The sequence below is a fragment of the Xiphias gladius genome, chromosome 17, assembly GCF_016859285.1.
Source record: "Xiphias gladius isolate SHS-SW01 ecotype Sanya breed wild chromosome 17, ASM1685928v1, whole genome shotgun sequence".
Classification (NCBI taxonomy): domain Eukaryota; kingdom Metazoa; phylum Chordata; class Actinopteri; order Istiophoriformes; family Xiphiidae; genus Xiphias; species Xiphias gladius.
The window spans coordinates 13,666,718-13,683,379 of NC_053416.1; the positions used below are offsets into that span (position 1 = coordinate 13,666,718).

The 16,662-nt window shown below is 39.1% G+C and overlaps 2 protein-coding genes across 2 annotated transcripts; both read left to right on the forward strand.

Annotated features, from left to right (window-relative positions):
* Nucleotides 1-165: 165 nt before the first annotated feature.
* c17h5orf24 (chromosome 17 C5orf24 homolog) lies at nucleotides 166-8,624 on the forward strand. The gene is made up of 2 exons (XM_040151504.1): nucleotides 166-446; nucleotides 1,877-8,624. The coding sequence occupies exon 2, from the start codon at nucleotides 1,891-1,893 to the stop codon at nucleotides 2,512-2,514; it is 624 nt and encodes a 207-aa protein (XP_040007438.1). The 5' UTR covers nucleotides 166-446; nucleotides 1,877-1,890; the 3' UTR covers nucleotides 2,515-8,624.
* Nucleotides 8,625-12,015: 3,391 nt separating this feature from the next.
* txndc15 (thioredoxin domain containing 15) lies at nucleotides 12,016-16,509 on the forward strand. The gene is made up of 6 exons (XM_040151373.1): nucleotides 12,016-12,277; nucleotides 12,890-13,209; nucleotides 13,892-14,038; nucleotides 14,449-14,612; nucleotides 15,588-15,718; nucleotides 16,150-16,509. The coding sequence occupies exons 1-6, from the start codon at nucleotides 12,181-12,183 to the stop codon at nucleotides 16,344-16,346; spliced, it is 1,056 nt and encodes a 351-aa protein (XP_040007307.1). The 5' UTR covers nucleotides 12,016-12,180; the 3' UTR covers nucleotides 16,347-16,509.
* The last annotated feature ends 153 nt before the right edge of the window (nucleotides 16,510-16,662 follow it).

A 16,662-nucleotide genomic window follows, 5' to 3' on the forward strand; every position in this document is an offset into this window, starting at 1 on the left:
ATGGCTCAGTTTTCTGGACAATAATATTAAAAGCAAGAGCAGGTTTTTTTGCGGCATTCTCAACGCTCGTTGGATGCAAATGAACGGTTTTCTGGATTTTAAAGTGAAAACAGCGCTCGGATGTCAAGCTGGTTCGGGAGGGGGAAGGAGACGAACCTCTCTGCGCATGCTCAGACTGCGCTCCCTCGTCTTATTAATTTTTAATGGAAAATGGCTGCGTTTCTTATCCAAACCTCTGGAGCTGGGAATTAAAAACCAGTTAAAGCCAGTCGCGTCTCACTAGCGTTCGCACCGAGAACAATCCGATGTGGTGACGACACGTTAGCCGGCCGATGTCCTGTGGTGCGACAATATTTCGGGGGAAAATGGATCGACGCGAGCTTTGAGGGATGAAAGATCATTTTTCTCCTTAACCCTTTCTGCTCCGTGATCTGCGAACAATCGAGGTACAGTAACCTTCGTGTCTAGCGTCGGTGGCAGGGGGGTGTATTTGGGTTGACCAAACGGCTTAGACGAGGGCTCCCAAATCAGCTGCTTGCGCACTTTTTCCGCTCTTTCGTCAAATTTTAACCCCCCCCCTCCTTCCCCTCTACAAACACCGTTATTCAGGCCAAAACGAGCCTTGTGCTGTAACGTTGCACGGGGGCAAAGTGACACGGAGAGCGGGAGGTTTTGTCGTCCGGGCGCAAAAGATGCGGAATCCCTGTGCATATTTTTTGTGAATGAATATTACTACAGACAGTGTAGTGTATGTGGTAGTAAAGTCCACACCTCCTTGCATCCTCAGTCCTCTTGTGCAGAGGAGGGAAGACGGGAGTCTCACCGGCAGCAGTCTGACTTTTTGCTTTTTTTTTTTTAAAAGTATTTATAGCGTCAGCGTATTGCTGAAATGGTACCACTTTCTGACGAGGCAGCATTTATAAAGGCTTTTTAACTTTAATTGATGGCTTTATCAATGGTCAACATGTCATTTACTAATGACGTGTAGCTCAGTTATAAGCTATTAATAACAACAGCTTTTGTGTCGCCAGGTTGTGGAGAATCCTCCTCCACCATGACAATTTGATTGTCTTTTTAGCTCTTTGATTCATTAAAGAGACCTGTCCAGAGGACTGTTTGGTCGACTACCCTCAGGGAAAGGGCTGCAGGACATCCGGACCCCGGTCCATTTGCAAAACTGCTTTTATATTCGTACAACATTCATATTCATAAATGGGCAGGTTTAATCAAAATCCGAAACAAGCAAAAGAAAACAGGGAGAAGTGTTTGGCTTGGAAAACCCAGCATAACGCAAAAAACTGAGCGTGAAACTGGATTTCAAGGCAGGATCATCAGGATGGCACCTTGAGTGGACAGGCACACATCCAGACACCTTGACAGTTTGAAAAAACAATGGAAAGGAGAACAGAATGTATTGCTAAAATTAGAAGATGCATGTCTGGATAACTTCCCCACCTCTGGTAAACAGCGGCGCACTGCTGCCTCCCCTAAACCATTCAGGACAGTCTCCCACGCATTGAATGAGACGGTCCCAAAGGAGACTAGGCCTAGACTTTCTTACGGCTAGGGCGTATTTAAACCCTGGACATTTTTAGGGCTTTCCCCCTTGCATGTCTTAGGCTTCGGACTTACCTAAACCCCAAGCCTGAGAATGGAAGGTTGTAAAGCCTTAAGTGTGTCCAGGTTTCTTTTCTTTGTGCAGGTCAAAATACTGACGTCTTCACGTTTTTTTGCGGAGTTGAAGAAGTTTCGCAGTTCGTCTGAATGCTGTCTTCAGTTTCATTTGATTTTTACCCAGACAACAGCACTGACTTTACACAGAGATATTTTTCCTTTTATCTTTGTGTGATAATAACACACTTACAACTTATTTCAGAGTCCCAGCAGACGATGATGCGCCAGGTGACAAGCAGTGACTTCTGCATGAATAGCAGGCCTTCCTGCCTGGCAGAGGATGGCCACCACCCCGCCTCCCACTTTGACCTGTGCACCTCCCAGTCCAACAAGTTCTACCCTCCTCCCCCTCCATCGTCCCTTCAGATGACACTGACGCCCATGGCCTTACCCACACAGAGCCACAAGCCCATGGTGTGCCAGAGACAGGAAGTGCTTGGGGGTGACCCCCACACACCTGGAAAAATGCCAGGCATTAAAAGCACTGATCAAGCGCCAGACGACCCAAAGAAGAAGAACAAGGCTGTCGGGAAGACGGGCAGACGCGGGAGGCCTTTGGGAACGACTAAGCTAGCCGGTTACAGAACCAGCACGGGGCGACCCCTTGGCACCACCAGAGCTGCCGGTTTTAAGACGAGCCCGGGAAGGCCACTAGGTACAACCAGAGCAGCGGGGTACAAGGTCAGCCCCGGACGGCCTCCTGGCAGCATCAAAGGCCTGTCTCGCCTAAACAAACTGGCCTATGGTAGCACCTGCAGCGGAGCGGCTTTCCCCTATCCGCTACCACACAAAGAAATCCTCTGTGAACCTTCCTGCAAAGAGAAGACGGCTAATGAGTAAAGGCTAAACGCTGTTTCTACTCACCCTCCATCAGTGGAATAAGAGTCCCATTTGTACAGGTTTCCTGCCAGATACTGGGGGGCGACAGTAATCTTTCCCAGTCTGCTGTGAGGCTGAGAGGAGGAGATTTTCGCTGATTTGTGTTGGTGTCATCTGTGTGCCTACCACCTGATATGATACTGTTTTTCAGTGCTACTGCTGGAGATCCATAGCCAGTGAAAGGTTTAACTACTCATTGCTGTATCTGTTTTCTTGGAAAAGTAATACCGGATGTTCATTGAGCAAGGGGGGTTTATCTTACTAACAACTGTAGCGGGAATTCCCGACAAGTTTAATTTCTAGTGTGCTATATGTAGCATTTTCACGTCAACAAATGATTGAAAGATTCATTTAAAAATGTTTCGTTACTGTAAACAAAGGAGACCATTGTTGAGAAGATTGACAGCCACAGTTGTGTGAAATTTGCTGGGATGCTTTACAGCACAAAACAAGGACTAATTTTACTTTGTATGTCCATCACACTACAGTTTGCATATTATATTAGCTCATTTTGTTGGATATCGACTCTTGTTTTTGCTTTTCCACTTTAAACAAACACATGCAAAGCAGGAAAGAAGGAAAGAAAGGGACAAGCAGCAATGTAGTCTTTGCAGCAGGAAAGTTTGTTGGAAATGTGGCTTTTAATTTAAAAAACAAAATGCTATATGTAGAACCTTTTATGTGTCACATTTGTAAAATGAGAGGCATAAACACTGGATTCAAGTCTTTAGTTTGAGTGTCTGCATTTGGGCAGACTCAAGAGTTACAGTTGGGGTTAAGTGCCTTGCTCAATGGCACTTCAGTGATAGATGTACAGATAATCCCCCAGGCTAGCAGCTCTCCAATACTGAAATCTAGTTAATATAACCTTTTCCACTCAGCTCCAGACTTAACACATGACAAACATGACTCCTGCTAATAAACTCTTACTGTTTACTCTCTGAAGGTCACCTCACAAAATGTTTACATATTATTTGCATGCAAATGTTATCATAAAAGCTGAGTCAATTTACAGATTCTTGTGAGAAATCCAAGTCCGAACTAGTGTTTTTTTTTGTTGTTTTTTTTTTAACCTAAAAGTATAGAACTAAAAATGCATAAACTTTTGCAGCAACTCAGTTCACCTCCTGCTTTTTCTTACAACCTGCTTCAAAAATCTGTTAATGTGGACTGCAGTTGCCTCATTTGCTCAGTAGTCGCCATGGAAAGGTTGTCTGTGGGCAAACAGGTGGATGAACAGTTTTATATGTTCCGCTCGGTACTTGACTGCTCTTCATAAAAGTAAAATTTGAGGTAGATCATCTCGGCCACCAGACAGCTCAAAACCCCTACTCGCCCCTACTTTCCCATTCCCACAGTGGACTCACTGTGGAAATGGGAAATTTGGTAGTGTACTCCTGGTAGAAGTGGTTTCTCTGGTCCCATTTTGTCAGCTTGCCATGGGTTGGTTGCTGCTACAGATACCAAAATTACATGTTTTATAACTGTTTGTTTCTGTACACAATCCAATTTTTTTTTTTTTAGATTTGCATGATACAGAATTCTCCAAAATTTTCAAAAGCATCTGTGTTTAATTTTGTCTCACCTTAAAGCAGCATAACAAAACTTTTCTTAAATAAAATACAGTCTTAAATTAGCAACATTTTGATTTAAATCAGGTATTATCTGATCAAAGAATGAGCATACAAGACTAAAAAAATTTGACCTTGTATTCAGTTCAAACTTTCGATACCTGACAATGTTTGATTCCTGTTGCTACAGACACATTTTGTTTGGTTTCCAAAGTATTGAAACACCCAGCCTTAATCTTGTCCTAAAATGTCTCTTGGCAATATATCTAAAAATTTATTTTGTGGTTACCATCCAAGCTGACTAAATTTTGTGATTTTTGTTGTAATGTCCCAACTCATACAACAAAATCTGGCCTAATCAGGTCAGTTTTGTACCTCTGTGACTTCTCATATATGTATATATTGAGAGAGACTACATTGCTTTACTTAAAAGAGACGCTTTGTAATTTTGTCTTGTCACATTGTAGGGAAAGTCTGTCACCCATAGAAATACTCGGTATCTTTTGTGCTATACATCAAGACCACTGGTTGCATTATTTAGGCTAAACAAGGATACGAAAAACTTACTTAAGGAGCAAAATTCAAGTACAAATAACGGTAGATTTTGCTTTAATGTTACATTTGTCCCAAGTAAATGAGCAGACTGATATTCAAAATATCAGCCTTGTAACATGAATGTGTCGCTGAATGCACTGACTATGATTGATATGGCAGTAACATTGTAGTTGTAAACTTTTTTACACAAACTATCTTTAAAAAAACATTTATCATTATTATTATTATTATTATTATCATTTATTTGATGTGATATTCGTGTGACAGACATTTATATACAGTAAAGCCTCAAATATGTTATTGGTGTCCTTGTTCACAGATCAGCAGACACTTACAAGACACGTGTTTTGATTTACAATTTAATGCTGAGGAAGTTATCGTGAACAAATGAGACCATCACTGAGAAGGCTGCCCCGCCGCTGCTGGCCCCTATTGCCGCGTTTTTACACTGTGAGCCATTAGGTTAAACATGGTGGGAAATCTGCAAACAGAGGGCGCTGTTCCCTCCGGAGCGAAAGCCCGTAGCCGTCAGAGATATCAGAAGCAGATCAAAAGAGTCAACGGTGAATAGAAAGATTAGTTCCGGCATGTTCATCCTTGTCAACACACGCCGGAGAAGAACAACTCATAGCCACATTTGTGGAGACTTGCGGAGCATCTATAACCACTACCACAGGTGTGTGACGGAGACAACAAGCCAACTCAGTCATGGTCTCATCGTTGTTAATGATTTCACCAAGTTATACCAGAGTTTTAAGAATCTGACTATTATGTCTGGATTTTTTAATTTCTACATGTTACTTCTTACTTTGCACAGTCACTTGAACAATAACGGTATCTGTCAGTATTTCAAAGGAGTAATCGCAAGGTCAAGTCATGTCTTGACTTTTTAATGTTGCTATTTATTACGTTTTTTAGGTACATTATCAGATCCCTGTAGGGCACTTGAATCTGACTGTTGGGGAAGGTGGTGTTTTTGTGAAATGTTGATGTAACATGAAATCCTTTACTTCAAACAGGCTTAAGGAAGCAATGAGGAGATGCAATAGTTTTATTGGTTTGATATTTCACAACATGCTTAATGCATAGTAAATACAGTCAATCACAAATGGTCAAATATGATTTTGATCCAAAATAACCGGTCGGCTGTTGGACTTCTTGCCACTGTGTTGTATTCAAGTTTTCAGCATTTGGCAAATGAGGTTTTGTGTAGTCTTACAACTTGCCCCGATGAACATTCAGTCTTTGGTATTAGTGATCTATTGAGAATTCAAATCCTGAGAGTGAAGAAATAGTACATCTTGACTGAGTTGCTCTCTCATGACAAAATTTTAAATTGTTAAATATAGTGCAATAATTTGTTGTATGTATTGTACTGTGGAAACTTTGATACTATCACTTTTTATTATTGTTGTATTTTGATACTGGTGTACAAGGCCTTTTATCACTTGTTTTGATGATGTGTGTAGTGTTAACAGAGGTGACTGAAACGTCACATACAAACATCCTTTTCATCCTCCTTTACCAAAGAATATGATGTTATCCAACTGTAGGCATTTATACTATTTGATTTGAATATTCCAACATCTCACAAAATAACCTTAGCATGAAAACTCCTGTATACAATGTAAATGAAAAAGCACTTGGAGACAGCTATCACATATAAGATCAATACAAAACCTTTGAATAAATGTCGCGTCTGGAGCGCTAACCATGCCGGTGTACGTGTTTCGCAGTTCAAATGATTGACGTAACAGTATATGGAATGCATTGTAAATTGCAATACACTGACAATGTAAACTTAGTTCCTTACATTTCTTTGTTTTTATATCCATCTGTCAGTCTACATTGGAAGAGCTCTCTTTTTGTATGGAATTCTTATGTAGCCATGTTTGATATGTAACTGACCATTTTTTGTTGAGGTAACGGCTGACGTGATGCCTGGCCGTCTCACATCCTGAAGTATGTGTCCTTCTTTTTCAGTTTTGTATTTTATTTTCAATCATTTGTTTTTTTTTTTTGTTTTTTTTTTTTAAGGTTTTAGAGTCACACAGTAAGATGGAGCCTAATAAGATTAACATGCTGGTAGGATGCACTGTTCGCTCCATCTGCCTTTTTCACAGCAGATACTTTGAGATGTCACGTGTTTTAATTCCATTTAGCTGCTTCAGTTTCAGGGTCCTGGTGCTGTGCCTGCTAGCTCACTGTCACACTGTCATGGCTCACTGGGACACCTAACTAGCTCATTACTGTTCCTAGACACAGCTTCAGAACTTATCTGCTCTGAAAAAGGCCATCTTCTAGGTAGCCTCTGCTGCATAGCGTCTGACACTTAATGAGGCTTTCTTACTGAATAACTGAAACATGTTTTGCGTTTTTTTCCTCCATATCCTTGGCTAATGGACTGTCTACTGTCGCTTCAACAGCTGCAGCTCCAATAAGGCTCTGACAGTGGGCTAGTTTGCCCGGCAGCTGCTCCGCAGCTAGCTGCGAAGGCCCGTGGAGGTCTTGATCTTGTTTAAAATGTTGTTTGGTGAAAAAATTAACCCTAAAATAAATTAAATAACAACAAATTAATTTTTTTTTTTCCGTCTCTAGCATATAGAGTGAACAGCATGATGTCCTGTTGAGAAAGCTTAGCTTAGCCTGGCTCCAGACCTCCTGAATTGCTGCCCTCGTGTCAGATTTGTTCAGCGATTCAGAGAAACAACATGGCAGTTCAGTCTGATTATCAGGCTAGACAAGGATATGTTGTAGGTCTGGACTTTTAATAATCTGTGTTACTACAGATGTGATTTTGAATGACGTTTTCATGACGTTTTCTTCAGGAGAAGAACACAAAGGTTTTGGTTTCACTTAGGCTCTCTGTGGCTTTATGGGATGTATTGTTGTTGAATGCTTACAAAATGACGTCGTATTGACTCGGTTAATATTAGGAGTTGCACAAAGTTTATTATCCAGTGCAGTAGCAGTAGATATTAATTTAGCTTAGAATATGGAGATAAAACGCCAGGAACATGTTTCAGCTTCAGACCGATGAAAGAAAAAGTGAGTTATAAATGTTGGTTTGGCTACGTCAGGGGGAGAGGGACTTCTAAAAGCGGACTGATCAGCATCGAGCTGCTTGAAGTGCATTTCGTACATTTAGACAGGGATTAGAGATGGCTGTGGTCAGACAAGTGTTTGACATGGTTAAGGTTTTGGTAAGAATGTAAGCAGGACTTCCTTCACCATAAGAGCACCTGAACAACACATCGGTTTTGTGTCATATTATGTCAGACATTTGGCTTTCTGCACCGTTCACAGACTTGTTCTAAATGGTGAAAATCCGAGACCCTGAGATGATGACAGTGCAATGACCGATGCATTTGCCAGCATGTTAGGTGTAACCTCAGAGCACCCTCAAAGTCTGTGTACATCTGTTTCACTATGTAGCTCTGAGTTCTCATCTAAAATATTTTTGATAAATGTATGGATAAGGTGTAAGAATTTATATGCTATATTTCTTTTCTGAATTTTGTTTACCTGATGAAAGGCACTGACGTTCTGGATCAAGACCCCCTGAGGAGGACATCGCAGGAGGGACAAGGGGTTAAAGGATGATTATAGAGGGTGGAAAACCGAAAATAGACTCAAGTGGTTATTTTATTGACATTCCTGTCATTTTTAGCTGTAATCTTTCAAGTTAAATCAACACTTACACAAGGCACAGATACTAATGGTTGTGTTTTCTTTATTGTTTTTTGAGTGATTTTTTTGTATCACTATCTTCAGCATTAAATCAACACATGGTCTGTTGTCTGTAGATGATGATTTAAAAGAAATATTATCTCACATTTTGGGTGTTTTTGAGAAGATGTGAAGCCCAGTTCTTCCTAAAGTGTGATTGGCGAAGCCTGTAAAGCTTTGTATAATTCCCATTTTATTCCTGCATGATTGTTGTGGAATGTTCAAAAGTTGTGTAATAAATCTGAAAGTAAAACAGTCTGTTGAAAACTTTCCTTGAATTCTTGTCCTTAGCAAAACAGTCAATATTAAAAAACTTGCATGCATTTTATGATTTTGCCATTTCTGGTAAAGTAACCCGTCGCCTCCACCAAAGGTTATTGACTGCCTTCATCAATCTCCCCGTGTGTTTATCTGCTACCAAACATCCTTAAAAGCTAATTGATTTTAAAGAAATTTTGGATGAAAAAGAGAGATTTTTGTGATACCATGATAGTGAAAGTAAGAATACAGAACATTTTAGGTTAAAATATGTTTGGCAAAAGTGTAGCCATTTTTATTAACATTTACAAATTTACATTTATGTTTCAGATAATGTTAACATAAAAAAATGAATTTAAAAAAAAGTAAGTTTTTAAGATCTCTGAAAATCCCCAAAGAATCTCTAACTTTGTGGAAGAATTTTATTTAAAAAAGTGTACTCTGAACTAAATAACAGTCATAGGTCATCTTGATTTTTTTTCTTCGAGAAAAAAATGAGGCACGAAGTATTGGCAAAACTCAGAAAGAAGCTTGTGATCAAGCTTTGTCCCTAGAAGAACTGAAAAACAATATTAGTCAATTGAAAGATAATAAATCCCCAGGTAATAATGGCCTTACTGGCAAATTTTATGAGGTATTTCAAGATCATGTTTCTGAATTTTTACTGTATGTTTTTCGGGATGTGAAGGAATTTTCTTTAAGTCTGTATTGTCTTGGGCTGTATTGTAAGGGCCTACACACAAGGTTATTCAAAGGTCACCATAGTTCACAGCTGCTCCATTCCGTCATCCGTGGCCATAGCAACCAAAGCTACAGCAGGGCCATGGAGATAAGCAGGAGGAGGAAGATGTAAACATGCAGGATAAGTAGGTGTCACCGTAAAGTCTCGTGGACATTGAGTTAGTTATTTGTCTTCCCTCTTTATTAAGACAGAAGTCGAGTTAGGTCGGACATAAGTTGATGTTTAGATTTAGGTATCCAATAGAATCGTTACACACATATATATAAAAGATGTAGTTAGAAGAGAGAATAACCTTTTATGGACGTATAGTCTGCAACATGTTAATCTGTGCCATGTGAGGATGTATGGTGAGGATTCATGGGTTTAAGTATACCCTTCCAAGGACAGCCGGCAGATTTGGGGTGGCACGATACAAGTTAAATTGTTAACACTGTATTGCTCATCACTCTTCTCCTTGATGCATCAAGCTGCAATAACTGCTTTTGCTTGAGACACGGGGTTTCTGCCGAGAACTCCATCACAAGGGAAGCTATAGAAGTTTGTAAGCTTCCCTTAACTATGTGCCACAGTTTAATTACCTTGATACTGAAACCCAATAAGGATCTGTTACTGCTTGATAATTGGAGGCCCATAACCTCACTTAATAATGATGCAGAAATAATGAATTGTTGGCTCACATCTTTGCACAGAGACTAAACTTATGTTTAGACACAACTAGAGATGACTATCAGTCTGGTTTTATGCAAGGAAGACACATCTGTAACAATACTGGACTGATCTTAAATTTGACTCACTATAAGGATTACATATCAGACAACAGTTACATTTTATTTATAGACATACATAAAGCCATTGACACTGCAATACACAATCGTACATTTGATGTATTGGAATTTTTTTGGCTTTGGTCAATTCTTCAAAAGGGTGTTACAAACTTTGTATAGTGACTGCAGTAGCTCAGTTTAACTTCCATGGGGAACCACTCGTAGGTTCAGCATTTCCAGAGGTATAAAACAGGGAGGTCCTGCGGCTCCATTTTTGTTTCTTTTAGTCATGCAAATAATGGCCTTTCATATGCGTAATGATTCCTTGCAAGGCATCAAAATATTCAGAAAAAAGAAATCAAATGTTGTCAGCTAGCTGATGATAAGGCTATCTTTTTAAAGGATGAAAAGCAGGTTAAAAAATGACTCTAAACATTAAAAAATGCACCCTTTTTCCACTTAAAGAGGACAATATTCATACAACAGAATTTGAAAGGTATTCCAGTTAAAGAGGAAGTAATATATTTAGGAATTTATATCAGTAAAAATCACCTAGACAGAGTACAGTCAAATGTACAACCCCTCATTCCAAAAGTTAAAGGTATAAAGGTATATGTGAGAGTTACTTTATCCAAAACTGAAGAATTATCATATTTAATTTATCCAGCCAAAGTATTAGGTGTTCCAAAATCTTTTATTAAAAAATACTCTACCTTATTCAACTTTATATGGAAAAACAAGCCTCACTATTTAAACAGAAATATCTTATGTAATTCATACAATCAATGAGGCTTAAATGTGCTTGATTTCCATAAATCTAATATAATTTTTCAACTTCAAGTGGATTAAACATTATATTAAAAGTAAAAAAAATTATAGTAGTTAATTCCAAATTTTATCTTTAAGAAAAAGGCAGCATAGAGTTTCTTCTTAAATGCAATTTTGATGTAAATAAACTCCCTCTTCAGTTATCTAATTTTCACAGACAGCCTCTAACACAATTTCTCTCCCCACAAACATTTGATATAGAATAATGAAAATATAAAGTGTAAAAAAGTCAATCTTCCATGTTAAATGGGTCTAAAACAATATTTTGCTTATGTCACAATTGATTGATGAGAAAGGTCACTTATTTACATCCACTGAATTCCTAAAGACATTTGTTATCCCAATACCTGCACGAGCATTTGATGCAGTACCTGCATTTTTTAAAAGACTGTTGCAAGGCAGCAATGTGTCTAATGAACAGTCAATGTTTGAGACAGAGGCTTTGTTAAATGGCATCAAATTAAGGATGACAATTATAATGACAGATTTTTTAGACAAATGATATATTGCCTAGCAACTTGATTTGGACTTACTATAACAAATATTTTGCCAAAAATAAAGTTATTGGAGTGTATTTTAAAATTATGCATTTAATCTATCCAACAAACTTTCTATAAAAAAATGTAAAAATTATAATTTTTTTAAAAATTACTTGCACAGAAACAATTCACTAGATTTATTTAATGAATGCAATAATGTTAAATTCCTCTGAACTGATGTTAAACATGTATTTGATATGTTATGCTGGACTACGATAAATTTACAGAAAAGAGATGTTATTCTTTAGTGTGGGAAAAATGATCTGGACAGGAGTCATGTCTTTATTTGAAATCTTCTCATTTTATATGGTAAGTTTTATATCCATAAATGCAAATGGTCTGAAAGGTACATTTTTTCTTGCTGTTGTTCTTTTATTGTTATTAAGTGTATTCCTCGTGTTTTTGTATTCTTTTATGATGGCTGAATAAAAGAAGTCTGGAAAAACCCCCAGAAGTGAACACCGTTAGAAAGAGGCCATTTTCACGTCTCCCACTTTAGCACAACGGAAGCTGGAGGTGTAGCATTTCTTTTCTTCCGCCACAGCTCGAAACATCGGTTCCTACGAGCCAAACAACATGACCCCACATCTCAACATGTCGTGATAAGCAGTCATACTTGTGTCTAGCAACATTTGAAGAATATGACGGGGATCTGGAACAGTCTTTACATTTCGTGTGTTTTGTTATTTTTGTTGCATCATTCTGGCGTTTTGAGGTTTTCGTCAGTGACAGCACAAGGTAAGAGGCTGAGAGCCGCTTGTTAGCGACACAGTGCTAGCAAAACACTGCGAACTGACACTTAACACGATATTTGCAGTTTATGTCAACAAGCTTTGTTTTTTTTTTTTTTTTTTGTTTTTTTGCAATTTTATGATATTTTATTGCCCAAACAATTAATTAATTAATCGAGCAAATCAGCAGATTAATCCATAATTAAACTAATCCTTAGTTGCAACCATAATTTGTTCTAAAAAGGTGTATCATATTAACTGGCAACTGAATGTATATGATTGAGCTCTTCTAGCCTGATAGTCCGACTGAATTGCCATTTCACTTTCATTTATTCATTCTATTTGAATCAGATAAATTATGGTTTGTGATCCAGAGGTCTTGAACTAGGCTAGACCTTTTTCAGTGCACCGTCCTTATATGGAATACTACATAATTTTCATGCGAGGTAAATGTAAGTTTGTGGCAGAGAAATAAGAGATTTTCTTCAAAAGAAATTCGCAGAAATCTTATCTTTAGCAGTGTGGCTTACACTATTCAAAGGCAAACAGGAAGGACAGCTACGGGAGACTGTATGTACGGAGCTCACCATGTATTGTAATTTTTAAAACTTTTTTTCAGAGAACGATGAGTCTCAGGAGCTCATGCTGTCAGATGATGCAGTGCCCGACTTGGAGAACAGCCCCAAGTTTGTGGAATCAGAAGACCTGGAATCTCTGCCGAAGAGGCAGTTCAAGACAGCTGAGATTGCAGATGCTGTGATGGGCACTGAAGTCCCCATCGATCCGTCTGACATCGAGTCCCTCTTCCCCAAAAATGTGAAAGACTTCCAGTCAGGCTTCTCCCCGCCTTGTGACGAGAACAGTGCCCAGCGTGTTTCGCCTGTTTTGGCTGCTAAAGGAGCGTCGCTGGAGGAGAAGAGCACTGAACCGTCACAGCAGGTTGGTGCCTAGAAGCACAATAATGAGGAGGTGTGAATAGGAGCTGTTCCAAATTGAGACCCTAAGAGAATTGTGTGGTAGGAGTAGATACCTCCTCTAAAATGCTACTACAGTCTGGTTGTGGCTGGTGATAAGAAACCATTGTGTGACGTTTCCTGTCTCTCCCTCAAATCAAGAAGGCGAATGAATCAGTAGAAACGGCCAGAGAATATTTGTTTGTGCTACCCATTGTGGTAAGATGAAGAAGCAAAAAAGGACAACCCGATTTTTAAATATACCACGAAAATTAAATGCCACACCTGCAGCAGATAAATGTGAATGGCAAAATAGTTGATGAATACATACTACTTGTAAACCACTGAGATCAGTAGTTCTCAGGGACCCTAAATCAGTGAAGCACTCCTTTAACTGGAGGATAGTCACAAGGAGATTCCCTCCAGAGCAACAGAAAACATCTTGCAACTGTTATCATAGGCTCAGTGGTACTTCTTGTGACAAGTAAACTGATCATCATTAATAAAATTACTGGAGTTTCCCTTTAAGCTTTGTTTTGGTTTAGATTTTATATTTTCATGTCATTCTGAGCGCCAATTCTGAAGCCCTCAGGTAAGATTAGTTAAAATAAACACAATGAAGAGTGCAGTACCCAGCAGTTGACTTCTCCTTGGGTCTTTACCTCCAGGTCACCCTTGACATAGTGCATGCGGACGGGACGGCAACGGAGGAGCAGAACATCACAGAAACCGCCAAGACGTACAAAGTGAACTGTGACAAGAGGAACATCACGGGAATGGACAGTTTCACTGTGCATGTCCTCAACGCTTCGCAGGTATTCGTGCTGCCCTCTGAGGCTCACCAGTTGAGGAGCGCCTTTAAAACTACACATTAGAATGCTGTTTCCTTAATATCTTACATTTAAGACAACTTGGTGTTTAACACATTTTAAAATTTGCCATTATTTTCCGAATTATTCATTCATAATGTTGGTAGCCTAATATAAAAATGAGAGATCCAGTTGTGTATAGTATAAATCCAGTTTTGTTTCATTCTAATGGACCTAAGACAGTAGTGTTATACTGTGTGTGTGACTGACAGTCGCCCTCTAAAAAAGTCCAGAAGTTCCTCTGTTTTTATTCCTCAGATAAAAATCACAAAGAAGGGATGGATTTCCTATTTCTTTCATGAGGAGAAAACTAAACCCATTCCTCAATCTGTGTCCCTCTCCCGTACTTCTCTCAGGACCTGATGGAGTTCCTGAATGCTAACAGCACAGAGTGCTCTGTGGTGCTGTTCTTCACCACCTGGTGCCAGTTCTCAGCCAGCCTGGCACCTCACTTCAATGCCCTGCCCCGAGTCTTTCCCAGCATGCACTTCCTGGCACTTGATGCCTCTCAACACAGCAGGTAAATGGTTTTAAAATGTGTCAGCCCTCCACCTGTAAAAGCCCACCTTAAAGGGGCATTAAAGCATTTCCGATTTTAATTACCCTTTGTTGTCTGTGGCTCAGTTAACATTAAGCTTATTAGATTAGACATCTATTGAAAATGTATTTAGAAGATGAAAATACATATGTGTGTGCACCTGTGAACAAAAATACAAACTGTAAAATAAGGTTTTTTTTTTGTTTTTGGGTGTGAAAAACCCTATTTAAAGAAGCTTTGTGTAAACCAAAAACGCTCCCTACCCTTAGTCCAGCGGTTCCCAATCTTTTTGGCTCGTAACCCCTTAAAATAAATTTACGAAGATTCTTTTCTCACACACTTTAACATTAAACCTGTGTCACAAAATGTCTGTTTTTGATCCCTCATCACAGGTTATGGCCTCAGTCATTTTAAAGACTTGGAGGCCCGAAGAGGTGACAGTAGCCAGTATTTTACAAGTAAAAAGCAAAATGAGAGAAAAGTAAGAAAAAAATAAACAATTTTCTGTAAAATTATTTTTTTATTCCTTCAATGATCTGGTGGCCCCTCAGATTTACAGAATTGTCCCTCAGGTTGGGAACCACTGCCTTAGACAGTGCTTACAATAGCTTACAAAGCTACTAAAGTATGGATTGCATTATATAAAGAGATGTTTCTAACATCTGTATCTGTAACCCTCATGTATCTAAATGGGGTGGCACAAAGCATTAGAAACACCTTTCAGGGTAATAGCAGCACAGCGTCACCAATAACTACAGATTAAAAAAAAAACCATAGAGTTCAATCAACACCCTTTTGAAAGAGTTTCATCCAAAAAAAGAACACTGTCTATTAAGAACATCTCTATGTTTGGTTTGATTACTCTGTGTAGAGACCAGACCAGCAACTCTGGTGAATATTTAGAACTGAATCATCATTTGTCATTCGTGTGCCTTGTCCGGCTCCATCTTCCACCAGCCTCTCCACGAGGTTCGGGACTGTGGCAGTGCCCAACATCCTTCTGTTCCAGGGGGCCAAACCCATGGCTCGCTTCAACCACACGGACAGAACGCTGGAGACGCTCACCTCCTTCATCGCTAACCAGACAGGTACAAACGAAGTGGAAACAGTCTGAAGTAGTCCTGTTTTCATGTTTAACCACTGCACCATCAGCTGTCCTGAAGGCATTCATAAATGTATTTGTTTTGTCCATTGATGGTAATTTCAGCTCTCTTTCTCTGTACAGATTTAGTTTTGATTGGTTGCTATTTGTTAGTGACCAGACATGATGAAATAAAAATTAATAATTTAAAAGTAAAAATATTTCTGAAAATAGATTGTTTCTTTACAAAAGAAATCCCATGTGTTTCTTCTGAATCACTGATTTTTTTTTTTTTTCCTTGCCCTGGACAAGGTGTTGTTGGCTTTCCTGAAAAGGTTTAAGGACCATTGCTAAAAACTCGTAAAACCTTAAACCATGTATATTCCAACACCGCTCGGTAAGCATGCTGCATTTCCTAAGAAACTCTGTCTGTTGCAGGGTTTGAAGCCGGCCCCGACAGCAACGTGACAGACGCAGACCACCTGGGCCCCCTCCCCAGCGTCCCGGTGAAGAGCATCGACTGGCTGCTGGTCTTCTCCATCCTCTTCATCACAGGCTTCACTCTGTACGCCATCCTGCGGACAGACAGCATCCGCTGGCTAATACCGGGCCAGGAGCACGAGCATCAGGACTGAAAACACCCCCACAAACACAAATCACTGGATGTAAACATTATTTGATGAACAGTTTAGTTTGTTATTAAATTTAACAGTTCTTAATTTGCTTATATTTTCAGGGTTTGATGGACAAAATTAATTATTTGAGCCATTGTGATTTATAATAAAGAATATACTAATTTTCTGGTGTTAACATTTAAGGACTGTTGGCCGTATTACAGAAGTCCAAACTATGAGCTTGTGTTTGTTTTCAGTGTATTTTTCTAAAAGTACAAATAAACTGTAACTTTATTAAGGTCAAGTGGGATGAAGGATCACATTAATCAAAAGCTAT

What these genes read in the sequence shown, in the direction of transcription:
- c17h5orf24 (XM_040151504.1), top strand. Translation starts at nt 1,891, where the DNA reads ATGATGCGCCAGGTGACAAGCAGTGACTTCTGCATGAATAGCAGGCCT.
- txndc15 (XM_040151373.1), top strand. Translation starts at nt 12,181, where the DNA reads ATGACGGGGATCTGGAACAGTCTTTACATTTCGTGTGTTTTGTTATTT. An exon ending in GCACTGAACCGTCACAGCAG is followed by an intron (nt 13,210 to 13,891) that starts GTTGGTGCCTAG and finishes CTTTACCTCCAG; the next exon opens with GTCACCCTTGACATAGTGCA. An exon ending in ATGTCCTCAACGCTTCGCAG is followed by an intron (nt 14,039 to 14,448) that starts GTATTCGTGCTG and finishes TACTTCTCTCAG; the next exon opens with GACCTGATGGAGTTCCTGAA.